The sequence below is a fragment of the Mycena indigotica genome (genome assembly GCF_014461135.1).
Source record: "Mycena indigotica strain 171206Taipei chromosome Unknown Mind.scaff0009, whole genome shotgun sequence".
Lineage (NCBI taxonomy): Eukaryota > Fungi > Basidiomycota > Agaricomycetes > Agaricales > Mycenaceae > Mycena > Mycena indigotica.
This window is the reverse complement of record NW_023503008.1, coordinates 3,614,501-3,634,881: the sequence shown is the minus strand read 5'-3', so window position 1 is coordinate 3,634,881 and position 20,381 is coordinate 3,614,501. Positions and strand designations below refer to the sequence as shown.

The window sequence follows — 20,381 nt, the reverse complement described above, 5'->3', positions numbered from 1 at the left end:
TGGAATTGAGAATAATCTGTATTTACAACTGTAGCATACCACACATACTTAGTATCGTACTAGTAGCAGGTCTATTCAAATCTAGTCAGAGTTTTGTCCAAGCAATGATGACTCGACGAATGACTCGGAATCAAGATGGAAAGAGCTTGTTTGACACCAGGGTTGGCACTATGGCTTTCGAGTATAGAATAGAAGATCCGCTCGTTCTGGTGCACACTAGACGAATCGCGCGCCAAACTGAAGTCACTGGTCGAGAATCAATCAGAGCGTTTCACAGCATTCAAATAAAGGTACAGCAGTTTTCTACAGCATCGTGTCGGGGGGTGCATGACCCAGATGGGGGCTCATGCAACAACTGGTTCATCTACTCCCCCCTATCTACTAATCTAATCAGTCCCATTCTCCATCATTTACATTACGTAATCATTCCCTCCTGCTGCTGAACGTCATCCCGTTCAAGGGCCGTCATGCAAATTGTGGAAGCCATTGCGCGGGTGTTGGCGTTCAGGACGCTGCCAACGACTGTTCTGACTATCACGCTCTATGCAGCGCTTTTTCTGGCCATTCTTTATACCGACGAGGTTCCCGCAGTCCCGAAAGACCAACGAGGCCTTAACCTGACAGAGGCATATGCGGACCTCCACCATGTAGGCAGCTCTCGCTGAATCTCCTCCAAGTCACCTTCTATCTAGATCACAGCCCACCCTCACCCATTCCTCTCGCATGCAAATGACCAAGTGCATTCTTTCGTGCTCGAACGCGTCACCAACATCGCAAAACACTATCCCCACGTTGAAGTGGTGGACGATGTGTTTTCAAATGCTTCATGGCCAGCTTGGAGCGGCACCGGGGCGGTTGTGTACAACGAAGCAACAAACGTGCTCGTTAGGGTGGAAGGAATAGACTCGACCAAGCCGGGGGTGCTTTTCTCGGCGCACTACGATTCGGTTTCGACTGCGTCGGGAACCACGGACGACGGAATGGGCGTCGCTACCTTAATCCAGCTGGTGGAGTATTTTGCCAAGAATAGGCCCACCAGGACTGCAATATTCAACATCAACAATGGGGAGGAGGATGGGCTCAATGGGGCCTTTGTGTGCGTTTTTTTGCTTCACTGAGAGGCATCCACTCACCACTGGACAGATTTTTAAAACACCCGTGGGCAAACCTCACGGACTCGTTCTTAAATTTGGAAGGAGCTGCTGCTGGAGGGTTCGTCCTTTTTGGTGTCATGTTATCTTTCTTACAACTTTTCCAGACGTCCTCTCCTCTTCCGGGGGACCTCAACTCCAGCCCTTCGGGCATTCTACGTCCCTCATCCCCACGGAAATGTCCTTTCTGCCGACGCCTTTGCGCGTGGGGTCGTCCGTTCCGGCACAGACTATACTGTCTACACTGGATTTGGGATGGACGGGCTTGACCTTGCGTTTTACAAAGGCCGAAGCAAGTACCACACCAAATATGACGCAATACCGCATACTCTGGGGCAAGAGGCGGCCTTGTGGGCCATGATGGAGTCGGCCCAATCGTCTGGGTCAGCTTTGTTGAACAGCGACAAGACACACGGAGGCGGCGCCCCACCGGTATATTTTGATTGTGCGTTTTTTTCAGGTTGCTTTCAATGGGTCAACTAAACCAAGTATGTGTAGTATTCGGCTCCTGGCTGGTGGTGATGCCGCTGCATTATCTCTACATCGCAAACATCTTTCTCTTGGTCGTTGGCCCGTTAGTGTTGGTCGTTCTGGTTGTCGTTGAAGCGGCAATCCTTCGTGGAGGAAGAGAAGCTCAGAACGGACAACCGCCCAGCGATCAAGGCTTTTTCCGACGGGCGTGGACCACCTTCGTTTCATTTGACTGGGTCAAGGGCGTGTGGATATGGGCCAAGTTCTGGGTTGGAGTTGCTGTTTCCATAGCCTTGCAAGCATTATTGGTTGCCATATATCTGCGATTCAATCCTTATGTGGGTACTCTTCTTCGTGTTGACATTCGCTGATTCCCATTGCTAGATCGTATACTCCCGTCCTTCTATCGTGGTGGCCTCGTCGTTCACCCTTGCTTATCTGTCGCTTGTGTTCGTCATAACACCGGCTTCAAACCATCTCCCAGAGAAGCAAAAACACGTCATGCTTCTCCAGACTTACATCCTAACCTGGATTCTTCTTGTCCTATCCACCGTTGCCGTCGACGCAGGAATCGGTGGTGTTTATTTCATCACAGCGTGGAACGCCGCGATATGGTTGGCTTGCCTGATTGGGTCCATCGAAAATATGGTTGGGGCACAAGGATCGAGAGACCCACCACACCGGTTTTTCAGACGCGTTCGATATGCTGCGTTGCCCCAGCGAGACGACGCGCCACCCGTTGCAGAGGCGGAAGGGGCAACAGAGACCACACCTTTGATCTATCCTGGAGCTCAGGTTAGACAGACTCAAGAGGAGAGTGGGGCTATTGGGTGGTGGATGTTGCAACTCGCGCTGGCTGTTGGTGTACCGGTAACTCTAGTTGCCCATATTTCAGTGCTGTTGGTGGCAGCATTGGCACAAACACTCTCTGACGGCAGTCCAGCAAGCACAGGTAAAGTTATCTTCTATCATGATCATTAATTCATCTCTGATCGTCTTTGTGCAGTGTACCGTGCCATTTCCGCTCTCGTCTTTATGATGGTGCTTCCCGTCGTCCCTTTCACTTTCAAGGTCCATTCATTCGTTGCAACGACATGCATTGTCGTCTTCGTCATAACAACATTCGCTGGCCTGTCAATGTTCCCCTTCTCGGCCCAGGAACCACTCAAGGTGTTCTTCCAGCAGACGGTCGCTCTTGGCGACGTCTCCTCGCCGAATGCGGAAATCAAGTTGGCTACCAGTACTCTTTTCGGCGCGGAGAAACCTTTCGTACAGGATTTGTTAAAGAAGATCCCAAGCGCGCTGGAGACATCGGCGGAGCTGCAATGTGTTGCGCGCAGCACGACAAGACTAGGGCTTGTCGGGTGTTCCTGGGAGTCTGAATTGCTGCCCTTGCCATCGCCAGGTGATGGATTGACGGGGGCAGCAGCGGCGAGATGGCTGACCGCGAGTGCGACAAGATTAGGACCAACATCTGCAAGATTCGTATTGGCAGCGAGAAATTCGCGCGGGTGTCGCGTGTCGTTCACCAATCGGCGGGTGAAGAGTCATTTCGTGCATGGCTCTGACGGGGGGATGCTACCTCTGGGATCGTCAGTGAGCGAGGGGTACGCTGATTTGCGGCTGTGGAGCCGCGAGTGGGAGCGGCCGTTTACAGTGGATGTTGAATGGGAAGGGGAAGGAGGCTTGCAGGGTGTTGTCGCTTGCTCGTGGGCTGAGTATGCGAGTGGGAGCATCGGCATCGACGGGACGGGGAGGATACCCGCTTTCGAAGAGCTGGTCACGTTCTTGCCAACCTGGGCGGCGGTGACCAAGCAGGCCGAAGGTCTCGTCGAGGCATCTTATACTTATTCTGTGTAACAAAACAACATGTCGCTCAACGAAGATGAACCAGAATTGTAAGGTTCTTGTCTTATAAAATGCTCCATGAGAGAAGGCGCTCAAGCAATCAGCGGAAACGATGCGAAATCGGGGTGGGAAAAAAATACGGAATTGACCGTTGACTAGAAGTAAAACTGCCATTGTGTTGTGGATTCGAAGTGAATCTTGACCTCAAGAAGCTCAGACCGCTGAGTATCATATGCACATAATTAATAATAGACATTCAGGGCAGCCATTATCCATAGAGGCCAACACTATCTTCAATTAATATTCCGGACAATGGTGGGTCAAGGGGGGCATGCTTATACTCACTGCAGTCAGTGAATTGTGAAAAAAAAATTTGCTATACAAAAGTTTGGGGGGGGGGTTCTGGCAGGTCTGAGGTTGGCTTTGTACTATATTTGTAGTATTTGAGCATGGAATATGAGGTGGGCATAGAATATGCTTACTACTTTTCTATGGGAAGGCCTTCAACACCTTGGTTAGGCTGCACTGTGACTGGTGTCATAAATATGTTATTGCTCATTGATGACAAATAGCCATGGATGGTCTACTAGTGACTTTATAAGGCCTCAAGACCCATATATTACTTATAAGTAAGAGGAGTTTACTGAATGTGACTCAAAATGTGTATTTTATCAGCGCTTTTGATCACATCAATTGATCACATGATGTGCGATCATGGGAATATATTACCCGATATGGTAAGGGGGAGGGGGGGGTCCCAGATGGCCTGAAAAAAACTTTTCGATGGTATATCTGATTTTTGAAAGTTGGGACCCCCTTGGATTTTAACAGGCACTTCCCAGAGGCGCACCGTCACCACCGCCATCTTGGATCCCAGAGACTTGGGCGTGGTTTCATCGGTTGAACCGGCCAACTAAGGACATCTCGATTATAAGCTGGCGCCTGAATCATAGAGCAATAGCTCTTCAATTCCCCTCTAACCAGGAGTATTTTCAACGAACATATTCCGCTGGAACGGCAACCCCCTCGTAATCCACCTGCCAACTGACCATGAACAGTGGACTTACACATCATAAAGGACCTGGGAAGCTTCACCAAAGGGTGATTTAAAAAAATTTCCAGATTTTGGCCTCAAAAACCCATTTTTTTGAGCCCCAAAAACCCATTTTTGAAGAAGGATCGTGACATGTCACTGTGTGACACTTGCTAAAAATGGTAATTTTTGCAGGTGTCAAAAAGTGTCTTGCGCCGCTTTTACCTTTGAACTAACACTCTTTGGGGTGATTTTCCTCTCAAAAGGCATCTGGTACTCGGTGAAACGCTGGTGCATATGTCAGTCTAAAACCTTCCTGCAAACCTCCCCGGGCCTGAAAAACCCATATTTTGAAGAAGGTTTTCAGAATTTTTGTTTCAAAAACCCATTTTTTGGACAAGGAAATCATGATTTTTGGGCCTCAAAAACCCAAATTTTTTGAATCACCCTTTGGTAGAGCTTCCCGGGTCCTTATCATGATCATGGCCTGCCACGAAGAATGCTATGAGTGAGCGCCGCCCGCGACCACTTTCCTTGCTTCTGTCTCAGGCCAAATAAGCGTCAGGAGATTTTTGCCCTGTCGTCACCAAAGAGCGTTGAGGTATAGGACAACCTATAACAGCTGATATAGCTACTTCTATGCAAAAGATGTGGGCCACTGCCCATGGGTGTAATGCAAAAGATGTGGGCAACAGCTTTAAAGTCACAAATGTCACAAGTATTTTCATGATAATTAATTATTTTAAGGCTTTTGTAAGGGCAACCTCGCGAGGCTCGAAATCAGAGTCCTGAGCAGAGGGGGAATCCTTAGTGAAACTACTACAACAGGAAGGGACGCTACAGACTCACCTGAGCAGAGGGGGAATCCTTAGAGAACAAGCCAAGGAGCCCTCTGCTCAGGTGCACTACTATATACTAGTGACCGGAGTAATGATAGAGTGACTGCATAGCGACGAACAACCGCATGGGAGAAGTCAGGTGTCGCCAATGGACCCTAGGTGAGTGTCGAGTAGCCCTCGAAGCTCCGGAGAGGCAGGTTTGGGACCATGATGCCAAGGGAAGAGCCCAGGCATCCTTAGAAGGCCCAGGAAGGGCTTCGGGGGGTCCAGACTGCCTCTGGGCGTCTCCGCTTGTGACCGTGACCGTGACAACCGGAATCGGAATCGGAATCGATTCCGGGTGTGTGACCGTGACGTGACGGCCGGAAACGGAGAGGGGGGGCATGGAGCGGAGAGGGAAGGAGTCGGTCTAGCCCAAGGGCCGGGAGTGTCGGAAAGGACCAATAGGAATGGCGGCCAGCCATGACCACCTGGAGGGTAGCGACAGGAGGGTCACTCGGAGACGTCCCCGGACGTCTCCAGAGAGGTGGAGGTGTGAGGGCGTGCAGCCTGGGGGCGCTGCAGTAGGCACGAGCCTTAACGGCAGTAGGCCTCACCCAAAGGAAGACCCGATGACGGGGGCCGTGGTGGCGGAGTGGGGGCGGAGCCATGGCGGGGCTCAGCCATCCGAACGTAAGCCCGAACGCTGACATAGGTTGGGGACACCCAAGAGGTCCAACGGGTAGAGGTTGCAGGGAGACCTTGATGAGCGACAGCCCAGAGAGGCTATAAGGCCATAGGCTCGAGGTCTCAGAGGAAAGTGGTGCGGCCACATCCGGAGAGGTCTCCGATGGCATTAGTGATCCCTGATGGTGACTCCGGAGAGACTCCCAGAAAGGGGTGGCCATGGGAGTTAGAGGTTGGGGACCACTGGATGCGGGATGTGGTGGGAGAAGTGGAGGAGGAGCGTCAGGGTGCAGGAATACAGAGACTCGGGTGGAGACACGGAGACGCAAGTGGAGACGTGGAGACGTGAGCGGAGACGCGGCGCTTGATGGGATCAAGTGACGGCATCAAGGTTTCCCCTGACAGCTTTCTAGCACCTTCTAGGTGATGGGATCAATGCCTTTTATATAATGTTTTTGATGTGGAACCATTTTTGATGAAGATAAATTGATTTGCTTATTAGGCTCTGTTCCATCAATGTGACATGTGATTACATCAATTCCCTTGCCCTGTATTATAAACTGTTCCAAATTATATACCGAATCATCGGCCTGAAGAAATAGTGACTTCTATTACCATATATAGCATTAGCTTAGTCATAGCTATCAATTTGGCTCTTTAATCTAGTATTTATATTACAGGCTTGTGACCTGTGGGCAATTGCCCACATCTTTTGCATTAGACTGGTGGGCAGTGGCCCACATCTTTTGCAAAAGACTGGGTATACAGGGTGCCTATAACCAGTCAATTATCGCATGCAAACAAAAAAGTACTCAGCGTCGATTTTCTAAGCCTAGGATAAGATTAGATAATCATGCTGTCTTTTTTAAACACACGTTTGGTCTTCCAGAAATGCAGGAATTAAGCCCAAGGCAAGGGAGCATGAGGGTAGCAAGCCCTGCCTCGGGGATAAGAGTGGGACTGGGGGGGAGCGTTCCACAGGGCTGAAATAACAGCGGTAGTTGAAGACATTGCAGTTGACTGGCAGGTGCTGATAGTGTCGTGTGCGAAGGATTCCGAAAAGCCTAAACTTCGACTGTAGAGACAAAACCCTCCTTATACTCTTGAGTGAGTCTGCCGCAGCCAAAAATTCATGTCTTGGTTGCAGCCACAAGTTAACACAGCCCGCGGCGGCCTAGTGTAAGGGCAAACCCGGAGGCCTGAGATCAAGGTCTAGCAGGGGAGGATCCAAAGTGTGAACATTGGTAAGCGAATACAAATGAAGCTGACCTAGCAGGGCTTTGAGTAGCGCGGAGGGAGGTCGAGCTTGTAGGCACCTTTGCTGATCTCCACGACTATCGTGATGTAAACCCGTTACACACTCTTTACCTGTCTATGTCACAGTAGTTACTTCTTGCACCTGTACCCTCAGCATCTCCAGAATATAGCATAGTCTCATTGACTTGGCTGCTGGTCTCCTCAGTGTTTCCCAATTGGCCATTGGGTTTCCACGTGAACGGTCCGAGGCGGCGATGGGAGAACTTTTCCGAGGGGCGAGTCGTCCTGATGTCAGAGGCATCCAGCCAAACACGGTCGCCAACCTTAAACTCCGGAGACGGAGTGCGTCTCCGGTCGTAGTAGCACTTGTACTCCTCTTTGGCCTTAGTGAGCGCGGCCTTGGCTTCAGCAATACCAGTGGCGATCCGGTCGCGGAACTCGTTCACTGACTCCATGGCGGAATGGACTCCGGGTTCGAAGCCCATGCGCGGGAGCCGTCCCATGTCCCGTCATGAAGGGGACCTGCTGCGTGGAGGACACCTGTGTCAGGGGAACCTCCCTTTCGGCCCCTCGGAGACGATTCCAATTCCGGTCCGACTCCGGTTCCGACTCCGGCGATCGCATCACCGCCTCCGTCAGGCGCATCGCCGCCCCCGCCTGGCGATCCCCCTGGGACCTGGCCTGCGACATGGCGCAGGCATACTGCACGGAGCAACGATCAACCTTGGCGCGTCAAGAGCGCAGTATATAGTTCCGCTACCTAGCAGGCGGACCCTTAGAGTTTCTTCTCTTTGGATCCTCCCCTGCTAGGTCAGCCTCACTTGTATTTGCTTACTTCTATTCACTCTTTGGATCCTCCCCTGCTAGGACCTTGATCTCAGGCCTCCGGGGTTGCCCTTGCAGCAGAAGAAACTCTCTACGGGATCAACCGGACAAGATTGCCAGGTTCGGCGCTGACTCAGGCTCGGAGTCCGAGTCCACTCCGCCCTGCCACCGCCCCTGCCACTTGTCCCCTCCTCCTCTGCCACTCCTGTCGTCCCCGCACCTGTCATGCCTTCCGGAGCTACTCCTGACGCTGACACTCGGCTGGATGCACTCGAGGCGAAAAATCGACCGCCTAACTGAGGCCCTTACTCTCCTCACCACCCAGGCTTCCGCTGCCGCTGCCGCCGCCGTAATACTGCTGGCGGACCCCAAACACCACCACCGGAGACGTCGATTCCGACTCCGACTCCGGTTCAGGGCGATTCCGAGGCCCTCTTTGGCGACATCAACCTCGCCTCAAAATTGGTTTTACGACCAAACCCCCCGTTCACCTTTAACGGCGATCGGAAACGCGGCCGCGTTCCTCCTCTCGCGGTCCGCACCTACGCCCGCCTTGCCCCTGAGGCCTTCGTGGTCAATGGAGAGGCGAGCGAGGAAAAAGGCCGTCCGCTATGCCATGTCGTTTATGGCAGAAGGACCCGCTCAGCAATGGGCGGAGCGCCACGGAAGCAAAGCCCCGTTTCCGTTTCCGTCCTGGGGCTCGTTCGTTTCCGAGTTTCGACTCCGGTTCGTCGAGGAGAATGAGCAAGATCACGCTCTCTCCAAACTGGAGACTTCCGCCTATCACATGGGCATCAAGGATGTCTACCAGTACACCGACGACTTCGAGGACCTGATGGACCTCGCCGGATTCGAAGACACGTTGGTCAAGGTGACCAAGTTCCGCCACGGACTTGATCCCCTGATCAACAACAGAATCACGTCCTCGAATGACCCCCCGGACCTCCGGGACTATCTTAGCTGGCGCACCCGGGCCTTCCGTCAATACGAGGCCCTGGTCCGGGCCAAGCTGATCAAGTCAGCCGCCCCCAAGACGCCTGGCGGTTTGATTCGGACTCCGTTTCCGGTCAACCGCGTCACCCGTAGCTGTAAGATTTAGCCTTCAGCCCTAGGTACAGGTAGGAAAATGGTTGCCGGGGAGGGTAGCTGTACCTAGGCCTATCTGCACCTAGCTCTCCAAGCCCTTTTCTATCTAATAGGCAGATAACTAAATAGCATCAATGATGTGATAAATGGGTATAGGATACATATAATTTGATAATAATATATATATAATACTTTTAACTCCTTTTCTTCAGGCCGATGACCCGGATTATAGTTAGGATGGCCTGAATCAATAACAATCCTAATTAGGACAAAATTGATGTACTATGATATAGCCATCAAAAGTACTGATGGCCATCAAAAATGGTTCCACATTAAAAACATTACTCAGATAGGGGCATTGTCACAACCCATAGGATACTAGATAAAGAATAATAATGTATTCTTTTAAACAAGAATTTCACATATGTCACATATGTCACATATGTCACACATATGTCACACGTTATAAATCGTCACATTTGGCTCTAATAGAGGTATGTAAAAGGCTACCTAGGTACAGCTACCCTCCTAGGCAAGTGTTTTCCTAGCTACACCTACTGGTTTTAGGCTATATATTACCACTACGGCTCACCGCGTCCCGGCTCCGGCTCCCTTCCGCCTGGTGGCTCCGGTCGTGCCACCCGCGGCCCGCGCCCCCGCTCCGGCGCCTCCAGCTCCCATCCCCATGGAGTTGGATCGCACTAGGGCTCGGGGTGCCCCTCGTCGCGCCTGCTTCAGGTGCAGCGACCCAAACCATCTCGCCCGAGATTGCCCCCCCCAGCGGATGTCCGCTCAATGGACATCCTCGACGAGGTGATCCAACAACTCGGTGACGAGATGTTAGCGGAGTTGATCGCCCGCTACTCGGACACAGCTGCGCTGCCGGAAACAGCCGCGAGTCGATGGCCGGAGAGGATTTTATCCCCGCGACGAGTGACTGGTGTGCCCTCGTTCGCGTCCGTAAATCGTTTCGCTTGTTTGTATGACGAATCAATTCCTTTGCCCTACAACGAGCCTGAAACGAAAGACATACCCTCCCCCGCCCCCGTTTCGACTCCGTCTCCGACTCCGTCTCCGACTCCGCCCGCGACTCCGGTCATCGTCCTTCGCCGCCTCACTGCCTGGGAAAAGAAATTGCCCAAGCAGTACACTGTCGCTGCTTCCCCTGGAGTGAACTCCCTCCACCTCCCGTTGGAGCTAGAGTCCACTACCAGCGCTTAAGCTCTCGCTCTCTGGCCTGGTTGACTGTGGTGCCACCTCCGACTTTATCGACACGAACTATGTCGCTCGGAATGGCATTCCGGTCCGCACCCTGGCGCAACCGATTCCAGTCTTTAACGTTGATGGCACTCCGAACGACGCCGGCTCCATCAACCAGATCGCGGACTTGGTCTTACGCTACAAAGGCCATTCCGAGCGTGTTCAACTCGCCGTCACTCATCTTGGTAAACAAGACCTTATTCTGGGGTACTCCTGGCTGCGGAAGCATAACCCGGAAATCAATTGGGAAACCAAGGAGGTCAAGATGACACGATGCCCCGCGGCTGCTCCACTTGCCGCGAGGAAGGACGCGTTGAACGGACTGAGCTACGGCGACTCCGGCTGCTCCAGAAGCGACTCCGCTCCGGCCCGTTCCCCTCGGTCTGCGCCATGGACCTCTCTGGGCCTGACGACGGAGACGATTCCGTCTCCGGTGACGACTCCGCCCTGCCTGATCTGATGCCGGCTCCGACGACGATGATGAAGACGATGGTCAGCTTGAAGATGGTGACCGCATCTTCTACACCTCGTTCCGCCCCTCGGAGGAGATACGCGCTGGCAGTACTGTCTCACAGCGCCTGGCCGAAGCCTTCGCCAGGAACTCCGCCCCTCCGCCCTCCGAGATCCCGGACTGGGCTAAGGAGTTTCAGGACGTCTTCAACAAGGAGTCCTTCGACACGCTACCGGAGCGGAGAGCCTGGGACCACGCCATCGAACTCGTCCCCCGACGCTAAGCCCACCAACTGCAAGGTGTACCCCATCTCGCCCCTCGAGCAACGCGAGCTCGATGCGTTCATTGAGGAAGGGCTTTCGACGGGCCGGATTCGCCCTCCAAGTCTCCGATGGCGTCTCCGGTCTTCTTCGTCAAGAAGAAGGACGGCGGACTCCGCTTCGTCCAGGACTACCGTGCTCTCAACGCGATGACTGTCAAAAACCGGTACCCCCTTCCGCTGATCAACGACCTCATCAACCGGCTCAAAGGCGCTCGTTACTTCACCAAACTCGACGTCCGTTGGGGCTTCAACAACGTCCGGATCAAGGAAGGTGACGAGTGGAAAGCGGCTTTCCGGACTAACCGAGGCCTGTTCGAGCCCTTGGTGATGTATTTCGGCCTGACAAACTCTCCCGCGACGTTCCAAACGATGATGAATGACATTTTCCAGGACCTCATCCTCTCCGGAGACGTCATGATCTACCTTGACGACATCCTGATCCAGCTCATATACCTGAATCTATGTATAAGATATGGGTGGGCTCCACAGAATGTAATGCATAAGATATGGGTCCTGCTGCTTAATATATAAAATAACTGTAATTTAGGATTATTGGAGTGTCCTGATGCCCTATCATTGATGGGTTGATGCCATTTAGATATAAGCATTGATGTGGAACGATTTTTGATTGCCATCACTGATTCTGATGGCTATATAGAGATACATCAATTTCATCCCAATTAGGATGATATTATCTTTTCCATATCACACAGTCCCCCTAATTACATACCGGGTCATCGGCCTGAAGAAAAGGGACTTAAAGATATTTTATATGATATTACATAAGTCATATCTATCAATCCTATTGCATAATGACCATCTTGATCTAATGTCACAATCTCTGTCACAATCCTCAGCTATTAGTGCTTGGGTGGGCACCCATATCTTATGCATTACATTCTCTGGAGCCCACCAGTATCTTATGCATAGATTCAGCCTTAGAGGGTGCCTGATCGCCCATTCCGACCTCCGGAAACACCGGCAGATCGTTCAGGAGGTCTTGCGGCGACTCCGAGAGCACAAGTTGTACCTCCGAGCGGAGAAGTGCGACTTTGAAAAATCGTCAATCGAGTACCTCGGAGTCATCATCTCCCACAACCACGTCGAAATGGACCCCGTCAAGGTCGCAGGCGTCTCCGCTTGGCCGACTCCGGAAAACAAGAAGGACATTCAGCAGTTCCTTGGGTTCGCTAATTTCTACCGCAGGTTCATTCGGGACTTCTCGACCCTTGCGCGCCCTCTTTTCGTGCTCACCAAGAAGGACCAGCAATGGACTTGGGGCGACGGGAGGCCTCCGTTCCAAGCGATCAAGGACGCAGTCACCTCGGAACCGGTCCTGGCGATTCCGGACGACGCACGGCCTTTCCGACTTGAGGCGGACAGCTCTGATTATGCGACGGGGCGGTTCTTTCACAATCCGCCCCGGACGGGAAGTGGCACCCTGTAGCATTCTATTCCAAAAGCTTAAATGATGTCCAGCGCAACTACGAAATCCACGACAAGGAGATGCTGGCGATCATCCGCGCACTCGAGGAGTATAGACACTTCCTCGAGGGCGCCCGCATCCCTGTCGAGATTTGGACTGACCATAAGAATCTGGAGTACTTCAGGAAGACGCAGCACCTCAACCGGAGACAGGCCCGCTGGTCCCTCTACCTCTCCCGGTTCGACTTCACGCTGCACCACAAGCCCGGCCGCGACATGGGCCGACCTGACGCCCTCTCTCGGAGACCCGACCACGGAATCGATTCCGACAACTCCGACGTCGTCCTTCTGCGGCCCGAACTCTTCCATGTCCGCGCTCTCGAAGGTGTTTCCGTTTCCGGCCCCGGTTCTGAACTCCTTCGCGACATCCGCGATGCCCTCTCCGGTGAGCCTGACTTAGAGGAGCCCGTCGCACTAGCGGCCCGGCAACTCCTAAAGGTCCAAGGTCAAGCTCGAGGCCCCCGCTCCTCGCGCTCCGACGAGTGGGCTGTCTCCGGTGGTCTTCTTCACTTTCGTGGGAAGATTGTCGTACCTAAGGATAAGGACCTCCGGAGACGCATCATCGAGCTCTGCCACGACACTCGAAGTTGCCGGACACGCTGGTCGCTTCAAGACCTTGGAGTTGATCTCCCGGAACTACTGGTGGCCTCAGATGTCTCGCCATATTGGCCGGTACGTCGCGACCTGTGACTTGTGCTGTCGCACCAAAGCACTCCGGAGACTGCCCCACGGAGAGCTGCACCCGACGGAAACGCCCCCAGAGCGTTGGCATACCGTCTCCGTCGACTTCATCGTCGAGCTTCCGGAGGCCCATGGGTACGACGACCCTATACTGTAATTAGTTGTGGTTCTGGTATGTGTCATCAGAGGTAGCTGAAGACAGGGTAGGTACCCATAGAGCAAAAGAGAGTATCTTCGCTATTACAACTGGTCAGAAAATAATTTCAAGTATGACACAATACCTAGACTTGGGATTGTAGATACTTTCAAATGAACCTGTTCAGCACTTGAATCAACCTTCTAGCTATCCTGGATCTCTCACAGTACCATTATCAGTGTTATCTATCCCAAAAATGATGGGTCTACCATGACATGGCCTTTGTGAGTATGAGAAATCTGAGCATACCTACTGGTAGGGGCTTAATCCACCTCCCAAAAAATGGTGCCCCTGGATCTCTAGCATATCTCCATCCTGGGTTATATAGCACCAAGTGTCTCCAGGAATGGACTGACCCTAACACTTGCTGTGTGATCACCAATCGCTAGGACTATAGGAGACCATCCTGTGGACCTATATCAACTTGGATCACAAGATTCCATGCAGTAGGTCCCAAGACTTTTTTGGCCATTTGTCATAGCTAACACTCTATATATATTACAGTTATCATAATAGTTTCATTTTTGTGACATATGTAACTACCAGTCACTCTTTAGCTACTTACCCGGAAAATTTCCTTCTTGGGGTGGATGTTACTCATGTCACACAGTGTGACAAACGTGACAAATGCGCGATTTTGTCACACTGGGACTCAGACCCAGATACCAGGAGAATTATAGCAGCTATAGCAGCATAGAATAGGACTTAGTAGCGTAGAGGGAAACTTAGAGCTTATGCTGCAGCAAGATATTTGAGAATTATTGCAGCATGGCTATTTTGCAGTCATCTCTTCTAATTAGAAGTGAGACCCCAGCGTAGCCTCACTTCTAATTAGAAGAGATATGTGGGATTAACAGGTGGTGGAGGAGTGAACATGGTTGTTGTAGGTGAACTCCGCGGCCGGAATCAGCTCATCCCAGTCGTCCTGCTGGTAGTTGGTGAAGATCCGCAAGTACTGCTCCAGCTCCTGGTTGACGCGCTCTGTCTGACCGTCTGTCTGCGGGTGGTACGCGGTGGACGTGGCGGGCTTGATGCCGATTAGACGCCAAAGTTCTCGGGTGAAGTCCGCGATGAACTGCGAGCCGCGGTCGGAGACGTACTTCTCCGGAGTCCCGTGGTGCCGCCAGACATTCCGGTAGTAGAGGCGGGCTGCCCCTACTGCATCGACCGTCGTATGACACTCCGAGAAGTGGGCGCGCTTTCCGAGGGTGTCAACGACGACCATGATCGCGTCGTACCCATGGGCTTTGGGAAGCTCTACGATGAAGTCGACGGAGACGGTATGCCAGCGTTCCGGGGGCGTTTCCGTGGGGTGTAGCTCTCCGTGGGGCAGTCTCCGGAGTGCCTTGGTGCGACAGCACAAGTCACAGGTCGCAACATACCGGCCGATATGGCGAGACATCTGAGGCCACCAGTAGTTCCGGGAGACCAACTCCAGGGTCTTGAAACGACCTGCGTGTCCGGCGACTCGGGTGTCATGGCAGAGCTCAATGATGCGTCTCCGGAGGTCCTTGTCCTTTGGTACGACGATCTTTCCTCAGAAATGGACAAGACCGCCGGAGACGGCCCACTCGTCAGAACGTGAGGAGCGGGGGCCTCGAGCTTGACCTTGAACCTTAAGAAGTTGCCGGGCCGCTAGTGCGACGGGCTCCTCCAGGTCAGGCTCACCGGAGAGGGCATCACGGATGTCGCGGAGGAGTTCAGAGCCAGGACCAGCAACGGAAACGCCCTCGAGTGCGCGGACGTGGAAGAGTTCAGGCCACAGAAGGACGACGTTGGAGTTGTCGGAATCGACTCCGTGGTCGGGTCTCCGGGAGAGGGCATCAGGTCGACCCATATTGCGGCCAGGCTTGTGGTGCAGCGTGAAGTCAAACCGGGAGAGGTACAGGGACCACCGGGCCTGTCTCCGGTTGAGGTGCTGCGTCTTCCTGAAGTACTCCAAATTCTTATGGTCAGTCCAAATCTCGACAGGGTGCGCGGCGCCCCCGAGGAAGTGTCTATACTCCTCGAGTGCGCGGATGATCGCGAGCATCTCCTTGTCGTGGATTTCGTAGTTGCGCTGGACATCATTTAAGCTTTTGGAATAGAATGCTACAGGGTGCCACTTCCCGTCCGGGGCGGATTGTGAAAGAACCGCCCCCGTCGCATAATCAGAGCTGTCCGCCTCAAGTCGGAAAGGCCGTGGTCGTCCGGAATCGCCAGGACCGGTTCCGAGGTGACCGCGTCCTTGATCGCTTGGAACGCGGAGGCCTCCGCGTCGCCCCCAAGTCCATTGCTGGTCCTTCTTGGTGAGCACGAAAAGAGGGCGCGCAAGGGTCGAGAAGTCCCGAATGAACCTGCGGTAGAAGTTAGCAAACCCAAGGAACTGCTGAATGTCCTTCTTGTTTTCCGGAGTCGGCCAAGCGGAGACGCCTGCGACTTTGACGGGGTCCATTTCGACGTGGTTGTGGGAGATGATGACACCGAGGTACACGATTGACGATTTTTCAAAGTTGCACTTCTCCGCTCGAAGGTACAACTTGTGCTCCCGGAGTCGCCGTAAGACCTCCTGGACAATCTGCCGGTGTTTCCGGAGGTTGGAATGGGCGATCAGGATGTCGTCAAGGTAGATCATGACGTCTCCGGAGAGGATGAGGTCCTGGAAAATGTCATTCATCATTGTTTGGAACGTCGCGGGAGAGTTTGTCAGGCCGAAATACATCACCAAGGGCTCGAACAGGCCTCGGTTAGTCCGGAAGCCGCTTTCGACTCGTCACCTTCCTTGATCCGGACGTTGTTGAAGCCCCAACGGACGCCGAGTTTGGTGAAGTAACGAGCGCCTTTGAGCCGGTTGATGAGGTCGTTGATCAGCGGAAGGGGGTACCGGTTTTTGACAGTCATCGCGTTGAGAGCACGGTAGTCCTGGACGAAGCGGAGTCCGCCATCCTTCTTCTTGACGAAGAAGACCGGAGACGCCATCGGAGACTTGGAGGGGAATCCGGCCCGTCGAAAGCCCTTCCTCGATGAACGCGTCGAGCTCGCGTTGCTCGAGGGGCGAGATGGGGTACACCTTGCAGTTGGTGGGCTTAGCGTCGGGGACAAGCTCAATGGCGTGGTCCCAGGCTCTCCGCTCCGGTAGCGTGTCGAAGGACTCCTTGTTGAAGACGTCCTGGAACTCCTTAGCCCAGTCCGGGATCTCGGAGGGCGGTGGGGCGGAGTTCTTGGCGAATGTAAGGGGAGCATGTGATGTGACAGCTGTGACTGATCACGTGACTGGTCCGTGCGCAGATAGCCCTGTACTTAAGTAGTTGGCCGTGGGGCTGTTCCCCCGGCTTTGGTATCAACTAGGCACCTGGACCCTCATCCCCTGACAGCGAAGGCTTCGGCCAGACGCTGTGAGACGGTGCTACCTGCGCGTATCTCCTCTGAGGGACGGAACGAGGTGTAGAAGATGCGGTCACCATCTTCGAGCTGGTCATCTTCGTCATCCAAGTCCGAGTCCGGCGTCAGATCAGGCAGGTCGGAATCGAGACTGGAATCGGAATCGTCTCCGTCCTCAGGGCCAGAGAGGTCCATAGTGCAAACCAAGGGGAACGGGCCGGAGCGGAGACGCTTCTGAAGCGACCGGAGTCGCCGCAGCTCGGTCCGTTCTACGCGCTCTTCCTCACAGCAGGTCGAGCAATTGCGGGGGCACCATGTCATCTTGACCTCCTTGGTTTCCCAATTGATCTCTGGGTTATGTTTCCGCAACCAGGAATACCCCAGGATGAGGTCTTGCTTGCCAAGATGGGTGACGGCCAGTTGAACTCGTTCGGCATGGCCCTTGTAGCGCAGGACCAAGTCCGCGATCTGTTTGATGGAGCCAGCGTCATTGGGGGTGTCATCAACATTGAAAACCGGAATCGGCTGATCGAGGGTGCGGACCGGAATGCCATTCCGAGCAACATAGTTCGTGTCAATGAAGTCGGAAGTGGCACCACAGTCGACAAGCCCAGAGAGTGAGAGCTTCAGCGCGCTGGTGGTGGACTCAAGCTCCAACGGGAGGTGGAGGGAGTTCGCCCCAGGGGCAGCGGCAACGGTGTACTGCTTGGGCAGTTTCTCTTCCCAGGCAGTGAGGCGGCGAAGGACGATGACCGGAGTCGCGGGCGGAGTCGGAGACGGAGTCGAGGCGGGGGCGGGAGAGGGGTGTGTCTTTCGTTTCGGGCTCATTGTAGGGCAAGGAACTGCATTCATCATACAAGGAGGCAAAACGATTTATAGACGCGAACGAGGGCACACCAGTCACTCGTCGCGGGGACAAAATCCTCTCCGGCCATCGACTCCGCTGCCGTCTCCGGCAGGGCAGCTGTGTCCGTGTAGCGGGCGATCAACTCCGCTAACATCTCGTCACCGAGTTGTTGGATCACCTCGTCGAGGATGTCCATTGAGCGGACATCGGCGGGGAGGGGGCAATCCCGGCGAGATGGTTTGGGTCGCCGCACCTGAAGCAGGCGCGACGAGGGGCACCCCGAGCCTAGTGCGATCCAACTCCATGGGGACGGGAGCTGGAGGCGCCGGAGCGGGGGCGCGGGCCACGGGTGGCACGACCGGAGCCACCGGGCGGAAAGGGGCCGGAGCCGGGATGCGGTTGACCGGAAACGGAGTCCGAATCAAACTGCCAGGCGTCTTGGGGGCGGCTGACTTGATCAGCTTGGCCCGGACCAGGGCCTCGTATTGACGGAAGGCCCGGGTGCGCCAGCTAAGGTAGTCCCGGAGGTCCGGGGGTCGTTCGAGGACGTGATTCCGTTATTGATCAGGGGGTCAAGTCCGTGGCGGAACTTGGTCACCTTGACCAGCGTCTTCGAATCCGGCGAGGTCCATCAGGTCCTCGAAGTCGTCGGTGTACTGGTAGACATCCTTTGTACCCATGTGATAGGCGGAAGTCTCCAGCTTGGAGAGAGCGTGATCTTGCTCATTCTCCTCGACGAACCGGAGTCGAAACTCGGAAACGAACGAGCCCCCAGGACGGAAACGGAAACGGGGCTTTGCTTCCGTGGCGCTCTGCCCATTGCTGAGCGGGTCCTTCTGCCATAAACGACATGGCATAGCGGACAGCCTTTTCCTCGCTCGCCTCTCCGTTGACCACGAAGGCCTCAGGGGCAAGGCGGGCGTAGGTGCGGACCGCGTAGAGGAACGCAGGCCGCGTTTCCGGTCGCCGTTGAAGGTGAACGGGGGGTTTGGTCGCAAGACCAATTTTGAGGCGAGGTTGATGTCGCCAAAAAGGGCTTCGAGTCGCCCTGGACCGGAGTCGGAGTCGGAATCGACGTCTCCGGCGATGGTGTTTGGGGTCCGCCAGCATTATTAGCGGCGGCAGCGGCAGCGGAAGCCTGGTTGGTGAGTAAAGCAAGGGCCTCAGTTAGGCTATCGATTTTCGCCTCGAGTGAGTCCAGCCGGGCGTCTGCGGTAGGAGTGACTCCGGACGGCATGACGGGTGCGGGGACCACAGGAGTAGAGGAGGAGGGGACAAGTGGCAGGGGCGGTGACGAGGGCGGAACGGACTCGTACTCCGAGCCTGAGTCAGCGCCGAACCTGGCAATCTTGTCCGGTTGATCCCGTAGAGAGTTTCTTCTGCTGTAAGGGCAACCCCGGAGGCCTGAGATCAAGGTCCTAGCAGGGGAGGATCCAAAGGCGTGAACATTGGTAAGCGAATACAAATGAAGCTGACCTAGCAGGGGAGGATCCAAAGAGAAGAAACTCTAAGGGTCCGCCTGCTAGGTAGCTGACTATATACTGCTTGTCCGTAGCTGCCGCTGTCGGGCACAGAAGGCTTGGGCGACGTCGCAGGCGAGGTCCCAGGGCGACCGTCGGGAGGGCGTTGACGGATCGGTGATTGTGCGGGGCGAGATGGAGGGCCGGACCGGAGACGGAACCGGAGTCGGACCGGAATCGGAGGCGTCTCCGAGGGGCCGAAAGGGAGGTTCCCCTGACAGAAACTCGGAAACGAACGAGCCCCAGGACGGAAACGGAAACGGGGCTTTGCTTCCGTGGCGCTCCACCCATTGCTGAGCGGGTCCTTCTGCCATAAACGACATGGCATAGCGGACAGCCTTTTCCTCGCTCGCCTCTCCGTTGACCACGAAGGCCTCAGGGGCAAGGCGGGGGTAGGTGCCGACCGCGTAAAGGAACGCGCGGCGGCCGTTTCCGGTCGCCGTTGAAGGTGAACGGGGGGTTTGGTCGCAAGACCAATTTTGAGGCGAGGTTGATGTCGCTAAAAAGGGCTTCGGAGTCGCCCTGGACCGGAGTCGGAGTCGGAATCGACGTCTCTGGCGAAGGTGTTTGGGGTCCGCCAGCATTATTAGCGGCGGCAGCGGCAGCGGAAGCCTGGTTGGTGAGTAAAGCAAGGGCCTCAGTTAGGCTATCGATTTTCGCCTCGAGTGAGTCCAGCCGGGCGTCTGCGGTAGGAGTGACTCCGGACGGCATGACGGGTGCGGGGACCACAGGAGTAGAGGAGGAGGGGACAAGTGGCAGGGGCGGTGACGAGGGCGGAACGGACTCGTACTCCGAGCCTGAGTCAGCGCCGAACCTGGCAATCTTGTCCGGTTGATCCCGTAGAGAGTTTCTTCTGCTGTAAGGGCAACCCCGGAGGCCTGAGATCAAGGTCTAGCAGGGGAGGATCCAAAGTGTGAACATTGGTAAGCGAATACAAATGAAGCTGACCTAGCAGGGGAGGATCCAAAGAGAAGAAACTCTAAGGGTCCGCCTGCTCGGTAGCTGACTATATACTGCTTGTCCGTAGCTGCCGCTGTCGGGCACAGAAGGCTTGGGCGGCGTCGCAGGCGAGGTCCCAGGGCG

General features: G+C 54.5%; 1 protein-coding gene across 1 annotated transcript; it reads left to right on the top strand.

Annotated features, from left to right (window-relative positions):
* Positions 1–467: 467 nt before the first annotated feature.
* On the top strand, positions 468–3,482 carry MIND_01091700 (Peptide hydrolase; the record flags this gene model as incomplete). The annotated part of the gene is made up of 7 exons (XM_037367486.1): positions 468–647; positions 693–1,096; positions 1,144–1,212; positions 1,259–1,596; positions 1,650–1,960; positions 2,007–2,574; positions 2,629–3,482. 7 exons carry the CDS (start codon positions 468–470, stop codon positions 3,480–3,482), a joined length of 2,724 nt encoding a protein of 907 aa, XP_037216880.1.
* Between the last annotated feature and the right edge of the window lie 16,899 nt (positions 3,483–20,381).